This window comes from Salarias fasciatus, chromosome 10 (assembly GCF_902148845.1).
Source record: "Salarias fasciatus chromosome 10, fSalaFa1.1, whole genome shotgun sequence".
Taxonomy (NCBI): domain Eukaryota; kingdom Metazoa; phylum Chordata; class Actinopteri; order Blenniiformes; family Blenniidae; genus Salarias; species Salarias fasciatus.
The window spans coordinates 7,281,633-7,300,553 of NC_043754.1; the positions used below are offsets into that span (position 1 = coordinate 7,281,633).

The 18,921-nt window shown below is 43.6% G+C and overlaps 1 protein-coding gene across 1 annotated transcript; it reads right to left on the reverse strand.

Moving 5' to 3' along the window:
- Positions 1-7,249: 7,249 nt before the first annotated feature.
- kif4 (kinesin family member 4) lies at positions 7,250-18,337 on the reverse strand. Its single transcript, XM_030100988.1, has 31 exons — positions 18,188-18,337; positions 16,577-16,721; positions 16,353-16,467; positions 16,051-16,241; positions 15,566-15,655; positions 15,303-15,469; positions 14,948-15,042; positions 14,656-14,775; positions 14,093-14,268; positions 13,762-13,823; positions 13,509-13,641; positions 13,272-13,330; positions 12,983-13,088; positions 12,771-12,869; positions 12,240-12,416; positions 11,993-12,096; positions 11,771-11,915; positions 11,122-11,232; positions 10,957-11,040; positions 10,736-10,849; positions 10,500-10,655; positions 10,300-10,397; positions 9,912-10,041; positions 9,656-9,826; positions 9,457-9,576; positions 9,290-9,367; positions 9,107-9,205; positions 8,787-8,948; positions 8,447-8,572; positions 8,005-8,121; positions 7,250-7,880 (listed from the first exon to the last, which is right to left on the reverse strand). The coding sequence occupies exons 2-31, from the start codon at positions 16,697-16,699 to the stop codon at positions 7,662-7,664; spliced, it is 3,747 nt and encodes a 1,248-aa protein (XP_029956848.1). The 5' UTR covers positions 16,700-16,721; positions 18,188-18,337; the 3' UTR covers positions 7,250-7,661.
- Between the last annotated feature and the right edge of the window lie 584 nt (positions 18,338-18,921).

The following is an 18,921-nucleotide window of genomic DNA, read 5'->3' on the forward strand; positions in this document are numbered from 1 at the left end:
CATGCCTCCTAAGGCATGTCTGGAGTTCATCTTTAATTATTTCACTATGTTTCTGAAGCACATCTGTTGTTCGATCGTGTATGAAGAAAAACAGCAGAGTTGAAGAGACACACACATCGACACATTCTGACTTTAATCACTTTATTACAAAAGGAATGAATATAAAAACAACAAATAGTCACAGTTGAGTCGGTGATGCCTCAGATTTAAGAGGCCCAAAGCGTCCCGTGTGCGTCTGAAGAGGCTCAGAGAGACGAACGCAGCAGTGGCCTACAGAACTGACAGGCAGATGCAAGAAACGACTGGCTGTCAATTCATAGGTCATCACCTTGTGTCCCAACACTGCAGAACAATCGGACCCACGCACAAATGAGCAGGAATGGCGTGTTTGGGTGGGTCTCTGCACGTAACAGCACCTCCACTGGAACAGACACAGCTTCCACATGGAGTTGCTGTTACATCCAGCGAGCACCGGAAGGCCGAAGCAGCGGCTCGTCGCCGCCACGAGCGAACAAACCTATTTGACGAGACGATTCCGGTTCCGTGGCGTCGAGGTGGGAGCCAGTCGGAGAGGAGAGGCGAGGAGGAGGTCAGCTCAGGATTTGGACTCTGAGGCAGCTGCTTCACTATATGGCCGGTCTCCTCTTGACTTTGACCTGGCAATTTCCTCCTCCCAGTTTTTATAGCCCGGAGTAAACGGCATCATTGCTCGCGCTCCTCCAACAGCACGGCCAAAGGGCCAAGGCCTGCAGAGATAACACAGATTTTATGGTAGCTGTCAACACAAGGGTGCTTTTCAATATGTGAGTATATGGGTGTGTCCGACCTATGTACCTGCGAGCGCTTGTGTTTCCTGCTTACTCTGACATTTGTCTTCATTATGACTCAAAGACCAGCCTCACACTTGATTGATCTGTATTACATCAGTTCACAAACATTATCAGATTCTTTTCAAGCTCTGCAGCAGGTTCCTTTCTTTTTAACTTCCTGTCCTGTTTAAACTCAGACGCCTCAGCAGACTTTGCCTCGCAATAAAACTGCATTGAGACAAAAAAAACAGACCAATAAAGTCATTCAATGATTAGCTGCACTCACTGGGTGGTTTTTAACATCTTGAATAAACCAAGATGATTAAATTCACTGCTTTTAGGATGATATTTCATTTTAAGAATAAACTTGTTCTTTTTAGTTATTTGTCAAAATAGTGACGATAAAGCTAAAGCTTAACGAAAAAGACTGAACGGTTGAGATGTGCTACTTCAAGCCGAAGGATGCTGATGAGTTTTTAGTCATGTTTTTTTCAAAGCAAGGCTCGACTTACCTTTACGTCCAACGAGGCCCGCTGGATTTCGAGGGAGAGGCCAAAGGTTTGAGGACCAGCGGCGTGTCGTGCGACAGGAAGCAGGCGAGAGGAAGTACAGCGTGAAGGAGAAGAAAGGCGGCAAGCAGGGAGCGAGACGGGCGAAGGCACAGAGACGGAGGAGCGGGTCCGAGACCCGGGGACGAGGAGGACGCTTTTGATGTAAATGTCAGCAGTGACGGCGAAGCAATGGCAGCGACGCGGAGCGGCCAGCTTAAGAGATCGGGAGTTGGTGAAAGTTAATAATTATACTCGCGGTCAATATTTAACAGCACCGTGGCCCTGCCCCTCGGTCCAACATCCTGATTCCACTCCGACTGACACCGAGGGTAGGGCCTGAGTCAAGCACATCTCTTTTGTCCCGCCGCACACGATATGTGTTCGGCGAATGACCTGACCCGCAAGAGGGAAACACACAGCACGCCCTCAGAGAAATACACCTTCTCTTAGTGAAAAACAAGCTGAAATATTCATAAATCTAGACTGATTCGCCATTTATTGTTCGCTTTTTGAAATACTTTGAAACATCTCAATCCCAGAGTGCCAAGATAAAGACGTGCATTAGACTCATTACAATGAAGAAAATCTCACATATATTAAAAAATTCCAGCTAAAAAAACGTATTAAATTGGACCATTGTCTTACAGGATTCCTCTAGGAGCTCCACTGCTGTACCACGTAACCTATTACCTAAAGAAGTACTCAACATACGAGTATTAATCATGGCTTCATAATCATTCGTTCTCTGATTCTTGTCAAATTCAAATTTTGGGAGCGAACAGGAAGTGACAGAAAATGGTCAGTGGAGCGATAAAGTTTAAGATGTTTTTGCAATGTTGGACAAGGAGAAACCCGACGACAGTTGAAACTGATAAAAGGTTCTAATTCCAGGAAAGCCGGTCTGGTGTACACCCGCTGCATTAAATTACATGATCTACTTACACACACACACACACACACACACACACACATTCACGCACGTAGCACAAAAAAGCGGGTGTGATACTCAGGAGGTGTGGGGCAATAATAACGCACGAGGAAGCGAAAGAGCGAGGGCTGCCATGACAGAGTCGGGCTGACCGGCGGCACGGAGAAAGGTGGGTTGAATGGCGTGTTAAAGATTGATAGAGAGCACACGCCTTAATAAAATTGCAATCGATAACAAACACGGCGAATACAAGCCGTAACATTTGAGTAGAAGAAAAGATGAAAACACGTTGAACAAGCCACAACATGCATTTATTTCTCATCATCAGGAAGTTTTATCTTCTGTGTTTTCGTGCATGACTGTGGATTCATGTCATCCGCAATAAGAAAGCAAAACTACAGTTATTTATTCAAATGATTATGACAAAGCAGAAAAGGCTGTCTGTCCTTAACGTCCTCAATATGCACGAAACTCTTCGAACATCATAAACTGCAGTGAAATAATGACGTTTTCCCTTGAAGTGAAGGCATTTTACACCTCTTTTATTCATGCTCTTGGCCTATCTTATCTCGGAAGTTCAAGGGTTTGGTGCAAATGAGTGCAGAGTCCAGCGTCTCGGCGAGGGAGTCGATGTGCGCAGCATTAATCTGACGAGCAGATAAAGCCGTTTCTCCCTCCTTTGAATCGATGTCGCCTGAGGTCGTAATCATTTCAGATGCAATTTAGGTCCGATAGCAGCATCAATTTGCCCAACATAAAATTATCTTGCGAACAAGGTCACATGCGACGCTGGAATCTTAGCTGAGGTTGATGTCCGTCGCTCGATGAGCTCATTTCAGAAATGATTGACCGCACCGGGGCCGTTGATGTGAAGGACAAGAGGCCATTTTCTGAAGTCTTTCTTATGTGTGTTTACTTTTGAAGATATCCTCAGTTCACTTCAAACATCTTCTGGCTTCGCTGGATTTTTGGTCAAGTTGAGCTGATTATAAGAGGGAAGACGTGGTGAAATACGAAATTAGACATTACAATACATGCAGGAGTGTCAAGGTGTCTTTAACGGGCTGTGCCGGTAAAATGGCGTCATAATAATAACCGTTATATTTAAACTTTAAAGTTTTTCTTTGTTGTGGCACAGAGTATGCTTTATATAGTTTTCTCATCATTTTTGTATTGGTCTGGAACACATTTCACTGAATGTGAGGATCTGTGGCAACTTGAAAATGTCAATATTCTCACAAAGCCAAAAAAATTATTGCTGAAAATGACAGCAGTCTCAGCATGAAGCCGATTTTAATGAAAGTTTCTAGTGCAAAATACAGTGAAGTGTAAAAAAAACCCCTCTTTTGTTGCATTCTGTGCATTCTGCATGTTTTTATCATCTCACCTTAACAACATGGCTTTTGGACTAAAGCTACATAGCTTTCATGGCAGCTTCATCGATATCTCAGATCGGTCTTGTGTTTTGTCTGCTAATCCTGAGAAATAAGTTTAAAAATCCCTTTGTGGTTCTGTGGGCCTGATCGTAGCCTTTTGTCCCCTGTTGTTCGTCTTCATTCACATGTTTCTACACCAGCGCTTTCATGTACATCACGTAACCTGTTGCATTACACATTGCTGCTGTCTTAATTATCGTGACCACTAGAGGGTGCAGTAAATCTTTTTTCTGTGAGCCCACTAACGAACATGTACGTCTCCAGCTTCTGTCGATAGATGTGTAGAAGCTCATTTAAACCTGGTCAACCAAGTAAATCGGAGTTTACAGCAAAGTTTCCATCTTTTATTGTTCCCAGAGAGGATATGTGTTTGGTGGAGAATGAGGGAAAAACATCCAGGAGTTCATGTGTCCCCATTTCTGCTAAAGTGGTTTTATAATTTGTGTCGATTAAAGCTATTTCACTGTCAGAATGAATGGTTTAAAATCTAAGTATCTGGACAGTAAAAGTCTTTATCTGTCCTTATATAAAGTCATTGGACGGGACGCACGTTGCTTTTTTAATAACCCACCTTGGAAAAATCCCCGCTGGCTGGTTTTGTCAGAAACCGAAGCCTCATTTATATCCAGTGAGTTTTAATATTGTTTGTGCTTCTCTGCTTTATATTTTCCCCACTTATCTCACACATTAGTATTCAAAGACCACTCTGTCTCTCTCTCTCTCTCTCTCCCTCTCTCTCTCTTGAATCTTCAGACCCTTTCTTCGCCCCTTCATGCAAAAATAAATCCTTTTGAATACATTATCTGCGGTCAAACGGAGTCATTTGCAGTCCAGGAGAGCATCAGATGAAATCATGAATTTGAAAATTATTTAAATTAACACCTTGGAGCTCTTTCTTCTTCCCTACATGCAGATGAGAGTCTGCGTGTCTCTTCTGGTTGAATCCAGACATACAAAAGCAATCAGGAGATATTCAGAAATATGAGACTTTCTGCTGCTCTCCGTGTCCCTCAATGGAAATGAGCTTTTTGTGGCTCAACACCCACTGAGAGGTGACCCTGATCAGGCCCTGCTTAGTGACAGCATCCCCACGTTTAGCGCCTCCAACTGGTGAGAAGTGTGTACTGCGAATAACAGCAAAAAAAAATGTGAAAGCTATTTAGATTTACATGACAGAAACCATGTTTAATGAGAGCAGAGATCCCTCTGGATGAATACCCCTGTGTGATAAGCTGCTGTCTGTGGAACATTTCCCACTCCTTAATCTGATTCTCTCTGTTAGATTTTGCATGTTTTTTTTTTTCCTTCCCCAAATAATTTCTGGAAACATCCTGGACCCTCCTGACTGACTGAGCTATTCTCGTTTCCTTTTCATCCCACAGTCTGAAATCTGACGGCGTTATCTCCGCCAAACCAAATCTTTCTGTATTCATGAAGGGAGCCGTCGAAACACATTTTCCCCGAGGCCCTCATGCAGATTTACTCATCTCTGCCCTGTGGATTTATTTTCTTCCCTCAGTCTGCCCACACATGCTGACTGATATGTCTTCACAGGAGGATTTCCATCCCAACAATCATAACAGTCGATTCACATTTTCTTGTTTTTCTTAGTGGAAAAAAAAGGAAAAAAAGTGGAAAGATTGTTATAAAAATCTCTACAATTATTGCTACGCACTGAAAACCAGAGCAGAAAGTGTTTTAAGTTGAAGGAATAATTCACAGATTGATTTTTAGTTTTGAAGAATCTCCTTGAAAGAGTTTAAAAGAGCTGTAAAGCCTCCGGAGTCTCCAGTGTGCACGTCAATGTTTCACATGATTATATTACTCAAGTGAAGCATTATATCTTATCAAGCTTTAATGTTTAACCCTTTAGAGGACACTCACTAAAATACTTGAACACTGGTCTTGAAGACTTTCTGACTGGTTTTTATTTACTTGTTAAAGGGATAAAAGTGAAAAAATATTCATTAATTTGTCTGAAAACTTGTGGAAAATGTGTTGAACTGATTAAAATTGTCCAGATCCAATTTAGAATTGTGTTTAAACGAGATTCATTTCTCACTTTATTTGTTTGAGATGTAATAAAATCTCACTCTCTGCGACGTTCCAGCAGTGTCACATGTTATCACCCCACTGTCAGTAAATGTGTTCAGAATTTTACTGATTTTTTTTTTTTTTTAAAGCATCAATCACATGGCCTGGAGAGCTTTCCCAAGACACAGAGAAAAATACATCAGTGTTCCTCTCACTAAAGCAGAAGTGTCGAACTTTGACATAAATTCTATAAACCCCACATGTCTGATTTCGATGAGTTTTATAACCTTTATTTTATTTTTTATCTTCTGACTGCCACAAACTCATTACTGTCCGTCTCAAAGAAACAGAAAGAATAAGGAAGTGAAGTAGGGTCATTTGCCAGATGAAAGGTTAAAGGTTTTGTTTGTTTGTCACTTTTATGATTCTTGTGCTGTTCTGCTGCTGGAATTTTCTTTTTTTTTTAATAGAAAAGTTTTAAGTCTGACTTCAAAAGTCGAGACTGTGACTGAACCTGGAGCTGGTTCCAGAAGGGTTTATCAGAAGTATGAGGAGAACCTCATATTGGAGTTCATCCAGGCTTTTATGTCTTCAAAACAAGCTTCTAATCTAACAAGTTGATTGGTATCATCTGGTTTCTGAGATAGATGGTTTTGTCAATCATTGTGTAAAGTTGTTACCTGTCATTTCGATATAAACAGATTCCTTAAGGCGAACTGATGAGCCTCACATGTGTGAAGGTTCGTTTCATACTCAAGTCTTTATTTATTTAAAGAATTTGTTTTTAAATTGAACAATTAATGAATTCATTCTTCAAATTCATCTCAGAAATGAATAGTAAAATAAATCCTGCCGGGAACAATCCAGTTCACGGCCCCCAGATTCACACCCCATAAGTATTTTAACGCGCTAATTAGACATTTCTCAGACAAAAAGTAAATGGAAATTCATTATTTTGAAATAAAACAGGACATCACTTCGTTACGCCCAGCCCTGAGAGGCTGTGATCTGAAATGCCAGCAGGTGGAGTGGTTTTGTTCCACGCTGAGCAGGGAGAGAAACGTCAACAGCACCTAGTGAGACCTTTTTAATTGTCCAACCGCTGGCATTCATCAAGAACGCTGCACAGCCCCCTGCAGGCGTGTGTGTCTTTATATTTCCACGTGTGACACGAGGCAGCCGGAGCCTCCAGAAGACCGGTAATTGCTTCTTGAGTTTTCCTGCAGAGGACGGCGGCGCTCGGATGCTTAACGCTGAGGACTGAACCAACATGTTGCAGCTGCGTCCAGAAGTCCAGCAGGGAGTCATGTGGAGCCTGTTTGCATTGCACACCTGCACCTACACACACTCATCCACACACACAGCATGTGATTCCTAGAATACGTGACTCTGTTGGCGCTTTCTAATTACTTTTTGTCTTTTCAGGATGTCAAGTTATTCACAGTGCGCATCAAACACCACCAGCATCCAGCGTTTCAGTTTTTAGTTATTTATTCTCTATATAACCATTCTGCTACACATTCCCTTCCCCTCATCAGCAGTAAAACAATCACTGTAACAGACGGACTGAAAGCCTCAAAGATGTTACAATGTCTCTAAAACAAAATCAATTTGTCCATTTCAGACTTTATTCCACTTCGATACTAAAAGCACAGGTCGAGATGAGTGTGAAAGATGAATTTACATTAGTAAATAAAGTTCCTAGTCTAAATCATTTACTGTGACGGAAGGCACCAAGCTAAAAGCAATATACATATTTGTTGATCGTTCCATTCACAGCCCCTACTGAAAAGTGTTTTAGAATTAATGACGACGCTCGACCCGCAGTACACTTTAATCACATGAAAAAAAGACGACACCAACACGAGACACATAGAGCGAACAAGTCCTCCGACCGCCTCCGTCACTCCAATTCTTCTCTGACTGGCGTGCAGCCGGAGAAAAAACTGTTCTGGAAACTTGTCAGGAGCCGTTTCTTCTTCTTGAGGAAGCTGACTGTCGTTTTGTCCTCCTCGAAGGAGTCTTCCTCCTCCTCCTCCTCCTCCTCCTCCTCCAGGAGCGCCTTCCTGACCAGCTTCAATTCGCCGCTGGAGTGTCCCAGGTCTCCGATTTCCTGCAGCACCTGTCACAACACAGCAGCACGTCAGTGAAAGCTCATTATCACACTGTTTAAAGAACCGTTACATTTCAGAAGTGATCATATCTAACATCCTACAAACAGCTCAGACTCCAGGAAAAAGCTTCACCTTTTTGGTGGGCGTGCAGGAGGGCGGCTTAAAGAAGGTGGAGTTCTCCGGGCTGCCGGCCGGGGCGTCCTGAGAGCCCACCGAGTCCTGGGCGGCGCTTTCTGTGTGACTCACCTCCTAAAATGAAACAGAGTACAAACATAACGTTCTGCACGTCTTTGAATGTGAACTCGAAGCAAAGCCAAAATTAAAAACCTTACAGTTTTGACACAACAAACTAATCCAACGTGCATTTAAATCCAATAAAGCTCGTTAGACTTCATGTTTTAACAAATAACACTATTAAGTTGTAAAACTTCGTCTGCAGATCCAATAAAAGCTTCACTTTGAGGTTTTCCGTCAGTGAATAAAACCGGATCGTGTTCAAACTTCCTTTCTTACCCAGAAATAGAAATCTGTGCCTGAAACGGATCAAGTGATGTGGATCTGTGGGATCCCTCACCTGGATAGGCGCTTGCGTTTCCATATTTCGACATTTCTCGTGGTCGCACTGGCAGTTCTCCCCACACGTCAGCTTCCCTTTGCGGCACCGGCACTGCTTGTTGCTGCAGCGGCCTTTACACGCACACTGAGGACAGACAAACCACTCAGCATCGCAGGGCTTTACGAGACAGTTTAAACACACACACCACACACACTATGATGAAGACGTCACAGTTCAGGGAAATCTGAAACCCACTGCTGGATGACTTTAATGTCATGTGACGTATTTTCACCGTTCTCCATAATTCACATCGTAACCCGTTTCAGTGTCACACTCCCCTCCAGCGGCGCTCTCTTACCCCCACTGCTTTCGGTTTCTTGGAGGCTCTGCGTCCCTTCTCCGGTTTCTCGGGCTTCCAGTCCTCGTCGTCCTCCTCGTCCTCGCTGGGCGACATCAGCTCGTCGATGTTGATGGTGGCGTTCAGCGGCACTCTGGCCACGGTGAAACGCTTCAGCTTGGGCTTTTGAAGGGAGAGATCACAAGGAGAGGAATCATGCAGCGGTGAAATCTGATTGAGTCGTATTAAAGGGAACGACGCTGCGTCCTGGGTCAAGTTCATTCTTTCAACATCGAGATATTCCACGCACACGAAGCGTCCTTGAAGGCAAACAGACTTACTTTAGGAGGAACATATTCAAACGAGTCATCGTTCTGTTGATTGGAGCTTGGAGGCACAAGGACTTTCTTCCCGCTCGCCAAATGAAGCAGAGACAGTTTCTGAAAAGGAGTCATAAAATAACTGATCCATTTGATTTCATCTGCTCAGACGGTAAAACTGGAATCAGAGACATGAGAGGTTACCTGTCTGTACTGCTCATTCTCCTCCGCCAGTTTCTGGTTCTGCTCACTCAGGCCTCGCAGTTTTTTGAGCTCCTCCTCCTGTTCTCAGATTAGAAACGCATCGGTTCAACAACTCCTCACTGAAAGAAGCACGAAGAGAATCTGATGCGGAAACAGCTGAGAACAACCTGGACTCTGAGTCGCTGGAGAAGCTCCTTCTCCTTGGAGCTCTCCTCGTCTTTCTGCTTGGCTTCGTTCTTCTCCTCACAGGCTGGTTTGTTCTTCAGCTGGTTCAGGAAGTAGCTGACCTGGAGACCGGAGCAAAAGGCAGATCGAATGTCGGAAACGGAGGCGGGGATTCAGACGCTGGTGCAGCGGGTGACGTACCTCCGCCTGGTGTCTCTGCTCCAGCTCCACCAGCTGCTGCTGGTGCTCCATGTCCATGGTTGACATGAGGTTTCGCTCATCCATCAGCCTTTTACGCAAATCTTGAACGTTTCCTTGCTCCTGTTTCAGCTCGCTCTCCAGCTTGGAGCTCACCGCTTTGGTAGCCAGCAGCTGCAAGAAAAGAAAAAGTGATTATTGTCGGGGCTTTGGAAACGAGCGGCTGAGCAAAGAGCGGGAGTGGAGGCTCAGCGCTCACCTCAGACACCAGGAGCCTCAGGGCGCACTTTGCCTCCACGATGCTGGAGAGGCCGTCGACGCGCTGCTTCAGACGGGACTCGCTGTCCGCCATGAGAACCTTCTGCTGGAGATCAGCGATCTGAGCGTTCCTGGTGAGAAACAAATCATTCTGTATACGCTGGCATGAGCTTCACACACAAGCTATTTTGCTACCACCTGAGTTACTGTTGGTATGAAATTATAGAGTTCCTGTACATGGATCACTGTTTTTATTTGTATATAATTAATTCAGGATCAGCTTTACTGGAGAAATATTCGGTTTTCGACTTGAATTCATGTGATGAAGCGGAATGTTAAAATCGATTTGTTCCAGAGATGCGCTGCGATTCCTCAAGACTGAGACTCACCTGAGCCCCATTTCTGTTTGCAGGTTCTCCAGCTGCTTGGTGAGCGGCGTCTCCAGCGCCCCCTGGCTCTCCAGCTCAGAGAGGGTCAGCGTCCGGCGCTGCGTGGAGAGTCAGCACAGACACGATGTGAGAGTTTTCCTCTGCGGGCGATTAAGCCGGGTATCGTTAGATACTCGGCGGAGCCCATCCCCTCCGCTCACCCGGATCTTCTGAGCGGGCTTCTCTCCGGCCTCAATCTGCTCTTTGAGGAGGGTGATCTCTTGGGCCAGGACCTTTCTGTCCTCCAGCAGGTCGTTGAGGTGGCGCCGGGCCTCCTCCGTGCTGACCATCACTTCCACCTCATTGAGAAGCCAAGCCTGAGGAGCAGAAAGTCACGCTATCACTGTGTACTAACTCTCCATTATTGAATGGAGAGTTTATGGAAATGCTTCACTACCTTCACTCTTGCAGCAGCTCCCTCCGTGCCTCTGCTCTGGTTGTCTTTACGTTTATCTGCCACCTCGCTTCTCTTCAGCAAGGCGTCTTTCAGCCTCTTGTTTGCAGCTGCGGCCTGTAGCAGCAGGAGTTATTCATCATCTGAACCATTCCTAAAGGCTCCTCTGCCTCTTCACGCAACGCCATCACAGATGTTGAGAGGAAAACGGAGTGATCGCTCACCTCTTCCGTTTTACGACGCAGGACGCTGGCCTGTTTCTGGAAATCCCTCTCAAGTTTGAGCAACTCGTACTGTCGTTTACGATCCTGAGAATCCGAAAGCGAGAAACGATTTCAAAAAAGGCCCAAAGCTTCTGAAGGGACCCTGTGGCTGAATGCTCCACATACCTTCTCTTTCAGCTGCAGCACCTCTCGATCCTTCTTGCTCTTAAATTGTCTGAACTTCTCCGAGTCCTCTCTCATCTGCCGCATTAGCTGCGTTCGCTGGGTCTTCATGGCCTGTGAAAAGCACAGCTTGATTTGGATTTGGCCTCCATCGCAGACACGTGTACAGCAAAATGACAATAACTGAAGAACAGGGAGCCACTGAGGTTCATTTGACTTTGCGACAGATGTAAAACTCAAGTATTTATCAAGGCCTTCACAATGATCAAATTTTAGACTTTCATCTAAACCAACGACAGATATACTATTTATTGAATAAAAAGCCATGGTCTTAAGAATACATATAAGCTTAGTGTTTGTTTTCTTTGCTTTTGGGAAACATCCATTTGTCTAAGTTAATGCAGCTGAATACATTTTTTCTCAGAAAAGGGAGAAAATGTGAAAAAGTGTCCTTGATGTGCAGAAAACCTCTAAATACTGCAGCGTGTTGTGAGGCTGCAACACTCAATCTTTAAGGGAAAGCCGAAGCCAAAACATTTATTTAATGTTTTTTTTTTTTTTTAAACCAGAAATGGTAATTCATTTGATATTGGTCACTTTCACCACTTTGCCAGAAATGTTATCCACGAAGGCGAAGAAGACGGCGGTTTACCTGTATCTCCTGCATGAGATTGTTTACTTTCTGAGCAGCCGTCTCTTTCACTTTGAGCAGCTTGGACTGTTCCAGGAGCTTCTTCTTCATGTCTCCGAGCTGGCCCTCCAGCTCCTGCAGCCTCTTCCTCCGCTGCTCGCTCAGCCTGGACAGAGAGGGAGGAACATCAGCTGAGAACAGCCATGTAGCGGAGGGAGTGTGAATCAATAGCATTGTCCATACTTGGCCTGGTTGGAGTCTTTCTTTGCGGACTGAAGAGCCAAGATGAGCTCCTCTTTCTCCTTCTGCAGCGAATCCACTGAAGACTGAAGAGCTTGGAAATTTTTCTGCAGAACGACATGGAGGCATTATAACTAAGCTATTTGCAAGTGACAGAAATGTCCTATTAGTCACCGAGAGTTGCAGGACTTCAGTAATGCGCCATCATTCATGCGTGCAGATTCTGGTTGCTTGTGGCTGAGCCTCTTACCTGATGCTCGGACTGCATCGGCTCCAGCTGGCTGTCATTCTGGCACATCTTCTTGACGAACGCCTCTTTCAGACTCAACACTTTGTTGAGCTCGATCAGCTCTTTGGAGAGCTGGGCCTGGCGCAGTGCATGATGGGCCGTGAAGGCCTCCGGGGAGTCTTTGACGGCGCCAGCATCCTGAGAGGGGACGTGTGCAGCGATTGGAACATTTTGATTCACATGTGATTTTTATTTCTGATCAGTGTGGGCAGGGGATGGAAATTATGCTGCTACTTAACAGAAAAATAATTTCCTGAAAGTAATACTTGGGGCTTTTTTTTTTTCTTTTAAAGAACACCTGATATATATTTGATTTTGGGAAACTTTCAACCTAAAGCACGTGGCAAATGATCAGACTTTTAACCCTGAAAAAAAGCAACTAAAAAAATGTTAGAATGAAGGTAAATCGTTGACATTTCCAAGTACTCTAATGAGAGGTCCCTAAAGAGTTAAAGATAAACCTATCTGTGTTTAATGAAAGTGATAACGTACCGATGGAGATTCATTTGCACTGCCGTTCCCAGCTGCCTCAGAGGATTCTTCCCCTGCAGCCATCGCGTCGATGGAAGCCGCAATGCCGGCACTCTCACTCTAGGAAAGCAAACAAGCAGTAAACTATGAAATTCTGGTTGAATATTCAGAGCCAAATGTCAACAGCTGCAAAAACAATAATTCATCAGTCTTTATAGAGCATGTTTGCTCACCTTGAGCTCCAAGATGATGTCCTGCAGGTTCCTCATCACCTCGACATTCTCCTTTAGCTCCTGGTCCTCCAGAGTCTCCAGCACCTTCTGGAGATTGACTGTACAGCTGGAAGTGAACAAAACAAGTGTCTTTATCAACGCTTTCTTTCAAAAACACTCTGTTCAAAGCTGTCTGAAGCCACTGAAAACCCAGATAAGCACATCGAGAGAAGGCCTGGATTGTTTGCTACATTTAAAGCTCTGAGATCCGTCTTGAAGCCTCTGCGACTTTGTGCTTCTACAAACTTACGCTGCATGTTGCTGCAACTGTTCCAGTTTACTCTGAAGCTTCTCATTTGCTTGTTCTGTCTGTAAGATAACGTAAACACAGGATGATGAATATGATGCAAAAGAGAGAAAGAAGAGATAAATCACCAGACTGTCAGATAAGTGTTTTCCACCTGTGAGTGTCAACTGCAACCGTTACATCCTTGAAAAGAAAAGCCGATACAAAGAGATGATTAAATGTTGCTGTAGACTTTCTCACCATAATAATCTTTTCAAACATGAGCGCCGTCTGTCCAGCCGCCTCACTGAGCTCTCTGCTCAGCTTGCTGTTCTCGTCCTGCAGAGCGCGGTTTCTCTCCACCAGTTTAGTTACTTTCTCCGCTGACTCAGGCCTGTAACAGAGCCACAGACCGACTGTTACGACCTGCTCATTCCTGCAGACACAATGCGCCCTGTGTGTTTCTTATCTGATGTCCCGATGGGACCCTGGCTGACCGACAGGAATATCTCACCCCGAGAGCGCCGGAGCGACACCTCCACGGGCATGAAGGAGCATCACCTGCAGCTCCTGAACCTACACAAGCACAGGAATCACATCACCAGTTATTAAACGCACTTTAAATATAATTTCATGAATCATTACTTTGCATAACAAACCAATTTCTTTTGGATGCAATGACGGACCAGCTTAGAAGACATTTACCCTCCAAACACAGTTGAACCCATTTTGCTAATTGGTCCATAGTTAACTAGATAGATAACTATATATTTATCTAGAGATGTTAGAGCTGTTTTCTGGACACCAATATCACATCTTAAGTGACACCCCCCCGACATTTTTACCTGTTTTTTCAGTCGGTCCATTTCCGCCGCTCTGGGATCAACATTGACGACGGGTTTGTTTTTGATCTTGCGAGCCCTGTCTGCATAGCGCAGGGTGTTGATGGTCTCCTCCATGTTTGAGTCTGCTGGACTCACACAGGCGATCATCAACGTGTGGCTGTTGCCTCCCAACGAATCTAAACACCAAAAAGTAGAACAACCATCAGTGATTTAATCCGACGTGTCTGTTCGGCTACAAAATCCTGTAAATTTGTCACTTGACAACATAAAAAATGTAACAATTTTTCACACAAAAATAGATCCCAAACAGCGTTTACAGATAACTTGATTTTTAAGCATATGCCGAAGTGCCTTTTATATTTTTGTGTTCCTTGAAGGTTTATAGAGAGTCGTCTATTCTCTGAGAAAAGGTCACATCAGTGCATGAGAAAGGTTTCAAAAAACAATTTCAGAATCCATGCTTAAAGCATTTCAGATAGAATATGCTTGGTTTTTAAAGTCTTCAAAGCGAGTGGTTTCTAATGACCACTGTGTCATTTTTGAACATCAAAATCAAAGCCAACCTTGAAGCAGACGGGTGAGCTTGGAGTCTCTGTACGGAACGAACGTGTGTTTCTTGCTTTCATCCCCCAGAGCACTGATCACGTTACCCAAAGCTAAAAGGCCTCGATTGATGCTGATGCCTGCAGGAAAAAAATATCAAAAGACAGAAGGTCTGGTAGGAAAGCAATGTTTCCAAAACAAGAAAACGAAATACATGTTCTATTGCTTGTACCTTTAAGATGGGGAATCATACATTTATAGATTAAAAAAGTTGTGATGGTGTAGATGTAAAGAAAGACGAGGCCCGATTACCTTCCTTCAATCGATCCCCCTCTGCTTTGGTTTTCTTTTGTCTTTCTGAACCAGCCAGATCAACAAGGTGCAGCTTCGAAACAATGGAGTCGACTCTGCGACAGGAGATTTCAGAAACACTCAGCACATGTAAAAACAGTGTCTTTAAGAAGAGCAGAATGTCAATCAGCACTAGATCACATTTCAGAGAGTGATAGCAGATGGGATGTCGACATTACTCTAATTTCGTAAGGCAAAAAGCTATTCTTCCAGACTGAGAGTTTAATATAGTTTATAGTTTACTATAGCTGGATAGTCAGCGCTGCCAGTGTGGGCATATCATATAGAAAGCGAGGGTGAAAAAATTCAAACGAACTTTTCTGGCCCCCTGCGCTGCTCCAGTGTGATGGTGAAGATGGCGTGAGAGCGTGAAGAGGCTGCGTTCATGGCCGTGGAGCCCACAGTGCGAGCACAGTTTCCCACCTCCAGGCAAGAAACCATCTCCTGTGCAGAAAAGACTCGAGTCTCGGTCAAGCCGACGATCTGAAACGGACAAGAAAGATTTTCTTAATCAAAAGCCAAAAGGTTGAGAATGTAGGTATTTCTTCCATTAAAAAGAGAGACAAGGCCTTCACACACCTTAATGCCTTCTTTTGGGTCTTCCCGAATGCTGATGGCAGGTTTATCTTTAGATGAAGACAATAAGTCTAATATATCTTCATTATAGATCTGCAAAGGAAAAAAAGAAATCATTGTAATAATGTGCTGTTGTGAAATGACTCACCAAATCTACTAGAGTGTCATATATTAGGCAAGTGGTGTCGAGCATTTGCATCTGAATAATGGGAACTCTTGGCTTGCTTTTTAAGAGCAGCTTATATTGTGAACTCATTCAAAATTCAGCTTAAGATTCACCAGTTCAGCGGTGCTGGGTGAATTGTATGTTATATCTTAAGTACTTTTAGAATGCATTTACATACAGATTGTGTCATTTTCATTGTATTTTGTCCCCAATTAGGAGATTCCCTTTTGTTTTTAATTGCTGAAAGCACTGCACATATTTTTTTCCACTGTATTCCAGAGATCAGAATTTATAGTGTCAAAATGATCACTTCACCACCAACCTCCAGGTAAGATACAGCCAGACAGAATTCACAGTCTGCTCGTTTCTCTTTTTCACTGAAGATCCTGCCGATGACTCGAGGAATGACTCCAACTGAGGGATCATTCTCCTGAGATGATGTGTACGTCCCTCCCATGGAGAAAGTCTTTCCAGAGCCCGTCTGTCCGTACGCCAGAACAGTGGCGTGGTAACCTGAAGAAATAATCAATAAATCAACATCAGGGACTGAATTACATTGCAGCAAAACATAAACACAGAAAAAAGGTTAAATTACAAACAAAAGATCGAGCTAAATACGGCTACCTTTGAAAAGTCCATTCAACAACGGGGACACAGCCGTGCTGAACACTTCCTCCTGTTCAGCAGTGGGATCAAACACGTAGTCGTAGGTGAAAGCCTTTTCTGTGCCGACAACCACCTGAAAACACAAAGTAACAACATGTAGCAGATGTGCCTGTCGTCAGGTGAATCTACTTTTACATGATGGGAAAAGCAGAAAAACTGATTAACTGTGAGAAAACACAGACCTGTTGTTCCCCCGGCACAAAAGTGAGACAGCACTGACACCCCTCATTGATTTCTTTTCTCACTAACGGTCGACATCGCAAGGCAACCCGCACTGGGATCACCTTCGTGTCCTCATGTGTCATGATGCGAAACGTCAGTGAATTTCTGTTGGGGGGAAAAAAAAAGTATGAAGTCAGTGAGGCAAGATAAAAGATATCATTACATATGACAAATGGACATATCAATTTGTTGAACTGCTGCATTGCAGACCAGCATTTTATTAGATGACAAACATCTAGATATGATTTTCTTTCACCATTCAGAAATAAGCTATTTCCTTACTTCAAAGCATCTACTGTATTTGTACAGGATGATGGCAAGACCAGCTATATGCGGTACTTAGAGATGGTGACATTGACCAAAAGCGATTAGGCTGAACTTGATATAATAGAATGCAAATATTCGCTGCCAGTTTGCAAAGTGGGAAAACAGGAGAACTACTGTGAACATGGTTTTGAGAGACGGTCGCTCTGTATTAGAAAGGATGTTCAGGATGGAGATATCAGGTAACAGGAGATGAGAAATCCCCGGTGATAAGGTTCATGGATGCAGGAAGGGAGGATGTGCCTGTAATTAAGTGTCAGGAATAAAGATACAGGAAACAGAGAGTACTGGAAGAAGATGATCTACTGTGGCAACAATTCCTTAAAGGAAAATGTTGAAATAAAAACAATTTCTTTACCACAAATAAGAGCATTCAAGCATTGGGCCGTGACATTTGGTCAAACAGCTTCTAAAAATGTACTGGATCCTTTTTCATGACAGACGGTTCCTCTTGTTTTTCTAAAAGTGGTGGAGAAAGACATTGGCCACTGCACAAAATTCACACAATTTCAAATGGACAAAGATGGCATTGTCTACCCGGAAGAAACCACTACCCTTAGGATCGAAATGTTTACATAAAGAATAGAAAAAGATGAGTGAAAGAAAATATGCGTGTGTAGCAGTGATTCTTCATGCTAAGGAGATGAAAACTTTCAAGGGTCAAGCTGTCCAGTTTTTATATTTAGATGACCTCTCCATTGTTGAAGTTCAATTGTTTCTACCAACAAAAGATTGGAGGATTTGAAAGACTTTTCGTGTTTATGGAAGACTACTTAAAAATAAGAGCACAGTATTGAAAAATTAAGACAACTGAATGATTTCTCCCAAACATTAATCCTTTGTTTGTGCCATTGTTATTAATTGTGACTCTGAAAATCTCGGTGAAACCACTAGGGGTGTTGTCGTTGTGCTCGAGCAGTTGCTCCATTAATATTGTTTTAACATGACTCGGAGGTGGACATTACAAACAGCACTTCTTATTCAGTTTAGACACACAGGAACAGAAATACTGTCACGATGCCACAGTGCTTTCCTCAACACACACCGCCTCCTGTACGATCCGTCCACACCTTCCAAACAGCAGCGGACCAAACGTTCAATTCAGCGAAAAGAAAGACCGATCTCTGTGTTTACGTGGTGAAGCATCACCTCGACTCAAAAGAAAAGCAATAAACCATACTGAGCCAAGATGTCGAACAGCTCATTATGATTTGATGCCGCAGTCTGTTAGCAGGATTTTACGTTACCTTTTCACGTCTCGTCCAGTTCTACCGTCCAATTACCGATAAAACTGAATTCGGGAGATGTCAGTCAGCGGTATGGTGTAGAGACATTCACTCCCGATGTTAATAATGACTATGAATTTATATAAATAATATTAAACGTAGTCCGTGTAGCTTGAAAGATATCTGAAAGTTTACAGCCCGCCACTTTTAAACATTTAGCGCCGCCCCCTGCTTCTTCTTCTATGGTTACCTCGATTGGCGGCACTGCTGACCCCTACAGGTCAAAAGGAGAACTGCAGCATTTGATCAATCTCTCATTTAATGCATTTCCCACTCATACATTTGCAATTGTTTTACAGGAAAACGCCGGTTTTGAAACTTCCTCCAATAAAACTTGCCTGAAACATCAATTTGTCTTTTATACAGCTTTAATATAAGGTTCGGGAGCAAAAAACAAAGACAACCACACACCTGCGACAAATTTATCTGCATTGCACATCTTTGGACTGCGGGAGGAAACCAGAATACCCAGTCATAAGGGGGAGAACATAGAGAACTTCACACACAGGCAATATTTTATCCCACAGACTTCTCTCTGCGAGCTGAGAGCACCAATCACTGAACCATTTTTCATTTTTGACCAAATGACATGGTTCATAAACTTTATATTTATGAGCCACTATAAAGGGGCTAAAGAACCACATCTGTCTCCAGAGTAGCGTTTTACGGACCCCTACCCTTTGGGCACACACTAA

Excerpts from the sequence above, each read along its gene's own strand:
- kif4 (XM_030100988.1), bottom strand. The coding sequence starts at position 16,699 with ATGACACATGAGGACACGAAGGTGATCCCAGTGCGGGTTGCCTTGCGA. Across the intron at positions 11,041-11,121 it reads TGCTGCAGCTGAAAGAGAAG|GATCGTAAACGACAGTACGA; the intron begins GTATGTGGAGCA and ends TCGGATTCTCAG. Across the intron at positions 8,122-8,446 it reads AAACGCAAGCGCCTATCCAG|GAGGTGAGTCACACAGAAAG; the intron begins GTGAGGGATCCC and ends GTTTCATTTTAG.